This window comes from Chrysochloris asiatica, unplaced genomic scaffold (assembly GCF_000296735.1).
Source record: "Chrysochloris asiatica unplaced genomic scaffold, ChrAsi1.0 scaffold00046, whole genome shotgun sequence".
Classification (NCBI taxonomy): domain Eukaryota; kingdom Metazoa; phylum Chordata; class Mammalia; order Afrosoricida; family Chrysochloridae; genus Chrysochloris; species Chrysochloris asiatica.
Window position 1 is genome coordinate 8,123,528 of NW_006408564.1, and position 5,420 is coordinate 8,128,947.

The 5,420-nt window shown below is 45.8% G+C and overlaps 1 protein-coding gene across 8 annotated transcripts in view; it reads left to right on the forward strand.

Moving 5' to 3' along the window:
- The first annotated feature begins 826 nt into the window (after positions 1–826).
- The window catches only part of PXK (PX domain containing serine/threonine kinase), a 152,424-nt gene continuing 147,830 nt past the window's right edge, over positions 827–5,420 (forward strand). For 2 of the 8 annotated variants that reach the window (XM_006862083.1, XM_006862085.1), the window contains exon 1: positions 827–1,037. In XM_006862083.1, the coding sequence (XP_006862145.1) occupies positions 936–1,037 (102 nt within the window). In that variant the 5' untranslated portion in view covers positions 827–935. The remainder of the gene's footprint in view (positions 1,038–5,420) is intronic. The other 6 variants (XM_006862084.1, XM_006862087.1, XM_006862082.1 and 3 more) reach the window with 5 other exon arrangements.

Below are 5,420 nucleotides of genomic sequence, written 5' to 3' on the forward strand. Positions count from 1 at the left end.
GTGATTTCTGTGTGGGTATGGGGCTGCAGGCGGGTTGTAGCCTTGGGGTCAGGTCAAGTGTATAGCAGATTTGGGTGTGAGAAGGTGATACTAAGGTTCTGTGGCTCTGTTGTTTAGGTTCTTGTAACTGTTACAGTCTGAGGGATTTGGGCTGAGGGCTGTGAGGGTTGAAGACTTAGTGGGGTGAGCTAAGAGCTGGGCCAAGCGTAGAGACTGAGTTTTTGGACCAAGGGTTCTCAGTTCGGAGATTTTGGTGTGAAGGTCCTGGGGTCCAAGGGCTCCAACTGTGGAGCACAGTTCTGGGGGCCCAGCTCATGAAATCTCAAGTCAGATGAGCCACATCAAAGGTCTCTGTAAAGCTTTGATCCTCGAGGCTTTATCAAAAAGACTGTGGGTGTTCAGGGAGTCCAATCCTGAGAGATAGGGTGGAAAGAGAGGTACAGTTTCGAAGGTCTTCAGGTCTGACAGTTCCAGCTTCTGAGGCTTGATTTGGGATTCCCAGAGCCTGAGGGATCCTGGTTCCCAGAGCTCAAAAGCCCAGTGCCTTCCAAGATGAGGATCCTTAGAGGCGATGGTTTAGGGTGTCGTGTTCCCGTGTCCAAGTCTTGGTGCTAAGAGCACCGGGTCTGCAGAGTGATTGCGAGGAGCTGGGAGACTTGGGCTAGAACCAAGGTAAGGTGGAATTTGTCCCTAGGGTCCCACGGGCGACCCATATAGGTGTGTCGGTGCTAGGACCCGGCGGGAGACAGCTGCTAGTGTTGACAGCGTCGGCATCAGGAGAGGAGGCGCTAGGACCCTGCGAGCCCGGCGGGTGGCGGCAGCGCGTGGGGCGGCGCGTGTTGACAGCGGCGGCGGCGGAGCCGGGCGGGCGGCGGGAGTAGGCGCCTCCGGTTCCTGCCTCTGGTTCCCGAGGCGGCGGCTGCCGGCGTCCCGGGATGGCCTTCATGGAGAAACCGCCGGCTGGCAAGGTGCTGCTGGACGACACGGTGCCGCTGACAGCAGCCATCGAGGCGAGCCAGACTCTGCAATCCCACACGGTGCGCGGCCCGCCAGCCGGCCGGGCAGGGAACATGGGGTGGCCAGGGGCCGCGAGGGGATGATGGGCGGCGGTTGCGGGCCGGGCCGGGTTGCCGGGGCGGAGGCTAGGCTGCGGGGTTGGAGGCCCAGGCCAGGAGGGCTCTGGCGCGGCCGCGGGTCTGGGTCAGGGCCCCCAGGGCCCAGGCGAGCGCCGAAGTCCAGAGGGGCCAAGACGGGAACCACAGCCTCCGGGGCTGAAGTGGGGTCCTTTCCCTAGAGAGTGGAGGGTGGACCACAGTCCTCGGGGCCGAGGTTAGGGTCCGCAGCCCTCAGGGCCAGGGGTGAGAGGAGCTAATTGGTGCCTCCCACCGAGGGCCAGATCTGGAACCTCCAGCCCAGGAACGGGGCTCCGAGTCGGGAGAGGTGCTGGGTCCCTGGGCCCACCTGGGCCGAGGGAGTAGTTCAGAAAGCGCTTAGGACCGTCTCATCCACGCCTGCCTACCATCAGTCTTCTCTTTGGGGTTGTTGAATCTTCCTCCTTACACTGGAGTTCTGAAAGGTGGGGATGAAGGTGTGCCGGGCCCAATGAAGTATGGATTAAGAGTCTGACTGTTCTGACAGCAGAGTGAAAGTGACCGGGAGTCTTCCCATTTCCCGGGAAGCTGCGTGGCTGAGGCAGGTGAATCGGTGAGGGAGGTGGCCCCGGGTCCCTGCTGAGGCAGGTGTCTGACCCTCCTCTAACCTGCATTGTAGTGGGGCAGTAGTAGCATTCATTCGAATTTTAAATCCACTGGGGTAGAGTCAAGGAGTAATAGGTCCTTACAGTAAACACAGGCAGAGTTCATTTCTGTTGCATTTTACTATCTTTCATGGGGCTTTAAAACCATAGTTGTTTTCATTTGCTTTTACCTTTTTTTTTTTTGAAAGTCACACTATGCATTATAATTCCAATAAACTCAGAAACAGGATAGGCAAAACACAAACAAAAAACCAGCAACAACCTGGAGCTGCCAGCCACTGGGACTTTTGGGAAATAATGAATGGAGGGAGCCAGAGAGAGATTCCTTAGGATGTAATGTTTTGTCAGGCCACCAGATCTGTCCTGGGCTCAGAGGCTTGTTTGTTTACTATGTCAGTGTGTTTGGTGTTCATCATCTGGAGACTAAAGCCCCATAATAGCCTTCTGTTTCTCTTTTTGTTCAAGTTGTTCTGGTGACTTCAAAAGAGATCTTTCATTCTGTTGCATGAGTGTGGGTTTTTTCATTTTCTTTCTAATGTTTTTTTTTTTAACTTCAGTTTCCTCTTCCTATGGCCATTTTCTACAGGTCTTGAACTGTTCTAAGTGTTTATTTCCAGTTGGGAAAACGAATATGTTTTTAGAAAGTGCATTTATTTCCTCTAATCTTCTCAGATCTATGAGAAGGCGTCACATAGGACAGAGTGTGTTGAACTTGAAATGTGTGCCTAAAGGACTATGTGTTAAGGGTTGAAATTGAGGACAGGGAGTCAAGACAATTCTGGGATGGAATTAAACTTTTAACATGACTGTTGGCAAGTAAAGCTTGCCCTTTCAGGGAATGGGGTTGAGTCTTCTAGGTTTGTTTTGTACTGACAGTGAAGAGAAAGATGCTTAAAAATGCTCACAGATCACTTCTAGAAAGTATTCCATGATGGCTATTGGCCCATGTGCTCACCTTCATTGTAACTTTGGATCATTTGGTTCTATAATTACTTCTTTACCTTTTTCTTTCCACCAAGTAATGAGAGAAGGGAAGCGTCTTGTTTAATTTTGGGTCTTAATCCCAAGCGTTATTAGGATTTCATATGTGTTGGTTGATGAATAAATAAATGAACTGCAACCTTACTGTCCTTTTTCTGCTTGTGTAAAATGATAGTGGTGATAACTGGAGCAACAAGGCGTCTTAGGTGCTAACTTTGGGGTTAGTACTTCATCTGCTTGGGTGCTGTGGTGAAAACTGTAATAGGACTCCATTTTGTTGCAAAGCCTTTTCTTCAGAAATAAAATAATTTAGGGTGGAACATGGCAGTTCCTATAATGATGACTAAGTACAGAAGACAATGACTCACAGGAGACCCATAGAGGCAGATGTGATGGAATAAAAATGTAGCATTGTCTTGCGTAATTTTTCAACTGTTCTGTGTTCTTGTTATTTTACTGTGATGTTTGAGACTGAGAAATGTTGCATCATCCCCGAACTTTATTGAGAAAATCATATGCTGAGGCAAACTTTTTGGACTCTTAGTGTCTTATGAGTAAGTCCCTCTAAAATAGGAACTCTTGGAAATTATTTTGGAAAGAAATAGTTGTTAAGGTTGGTATATAGAAGAGGAAGACATTCTCTCTTATTAGAAAGGGCGAAGGTGGCTTTCCAGTGTGTTAACTGAAGGGATCCAAGTCTTGGAAGTGGAGACTGTGCCCCAAAAGTCAGAGGTCTGCCCTCCCTTTGAAATAACTGAATCTCTAGAAAGTTGCTTCTGGCTTGCAGGAAAGAAACAAAAGGAAAAGTGTATCCAGTAGAAAGCCTTTGGGTTGGGGGAGGCAAGACCTTAGTACAAGTCTGAGCTGACACTTTATAGCTGTATGATATTGGTCACTTAACTTTTTTGATACTTACTTTCATCATATGTAAATGGTGCTAATAAATGCTGGTCCTGCTTGCCTCCTTAAATCAAATGAAAAATCTTTTTCAAATATATAAACAATTTCTTTCTTCCTTCTACTCCCTGAAAACATATATGCAAAGGATTAAACACATTTTAAAAAGCTAATTTCTATCCATAGTTCCTTTCATTTATCAAGATTGTTTAGTTTTGGGAAACAGAGAATTTCAGGTTAAATCTGAAGTGTGGAGGGAAAAATTCAGTGGAAGCTAACTCCACTTGGAAAAGACAGGTACTAGGAGGAGGATGCAAGCACAAGGTGCTGACAGTCTATTCTGATGAACAAGTGGTAGAAAGGATGAAGGTTGGTAGCTGTTCTTATGGTTTGAATGATTTTATTTTCATTTTTATGGAGTACAGCAAATTTTATTTCAGGGAATATACCAGGTTTCACTGCAAAGAAATGAAGCTTCCATTAAATCAGAGAGAACAGTATTTAGGGGCTAGATGTTTTCAACATGGGGTCAGAGGAACAGGGAGGGCTTTCTAAGCAAAAGGAATTTGGGTAAAAAAATCACCCAAGTAAGCAGTGAAAAAATTGGAGCGGACTAAGAGAGAAAATAAGGGAAATATAGACTCTAGGTTACATGAAAGGGAAAACTTTTTAAGTCAATAGACTGAAGAAGAAGAAAAATGCTTACCTAGCTGAAATAGAAACCCAAGGAAACTGACAATTTTGAAGAAGGTTTTTATCAAATGGGCATATCCAATTTTTGCTGGCTGGTACACAGTAGTGTGATAATTTTGTGGGGGGAGGGGGCGGATAGCAATTTATTAGTGCAGGAAACAAATCATCTAGAAGTGTCTTTGGAGTTTAGGGGACTACTACATCTAATTCCTGGGCACTGTCCTTAGGGAACCTTCTCTGTGTTCGATTTGCCACTCTTCTTCTTTTGGTTGTTTTTTTTTGTCCATCAAGCTGAAAGAGAATGATATTCCCAGGCAACTCCAGACTTAAATAGTCCATTGAAACCATGATCTCAGAAGGAAAGCCATTCTTTCTCCATTAGTGTCTTCATGTCTCATCACAAAAGGATCCCTATTGGTTCTGATGGTGATTACCCATGTGTTCCACCATGAGCCAATCACTAGCTTTGTAGGCATGGAGCACTCTGATTGGCTGTCCGTGGTCTCCTGGCTCATTTTACATTGGCATCCTGGGGCTCCTTGATTGACACCCTAGGGACTGAATCTACTAGGGAAACATACATGTATATGCTTTTTCTCTTTGAGTATATACTGGAATCTGCAATTAGGGGGAGAGTAGCTTTAGTGTGTATTCTCAGTTAATACATGCTGTATCTGGAATCCAAGGATTCATGTTTAAATTCTTGTTCTTCCATTTGTTGGTTTGGCACTTTGAAATGTGGGTTAAGAGCAGTTTGAACCCCAAGAGCTACTCTGCGTGACTACTCCACGGAAGAAAGAGGAGGCTATCTGCTCCCATAAAGATTTACAGCCTCAGAAGCCCTACTTAGGTTCCCTATGAGTTGGAATTGACTTGATTACAATGAGGTTGTTTTGTTTTAAAGCCATGGTTTAGCAGTACTGCATTCAGCTTGGGGTTTTTTGTTTTTTTTTTAATTTAAGGTTTTTATTGTGGATTGAGTGAAAGTTTACAGAGCATATCATCAGTTTCACATTCAACAATTCATATAACTTGTTTCATTACATTGATTATAATCCCCTCCATATACCATCAGTTAAAAGTATTTCTCTCT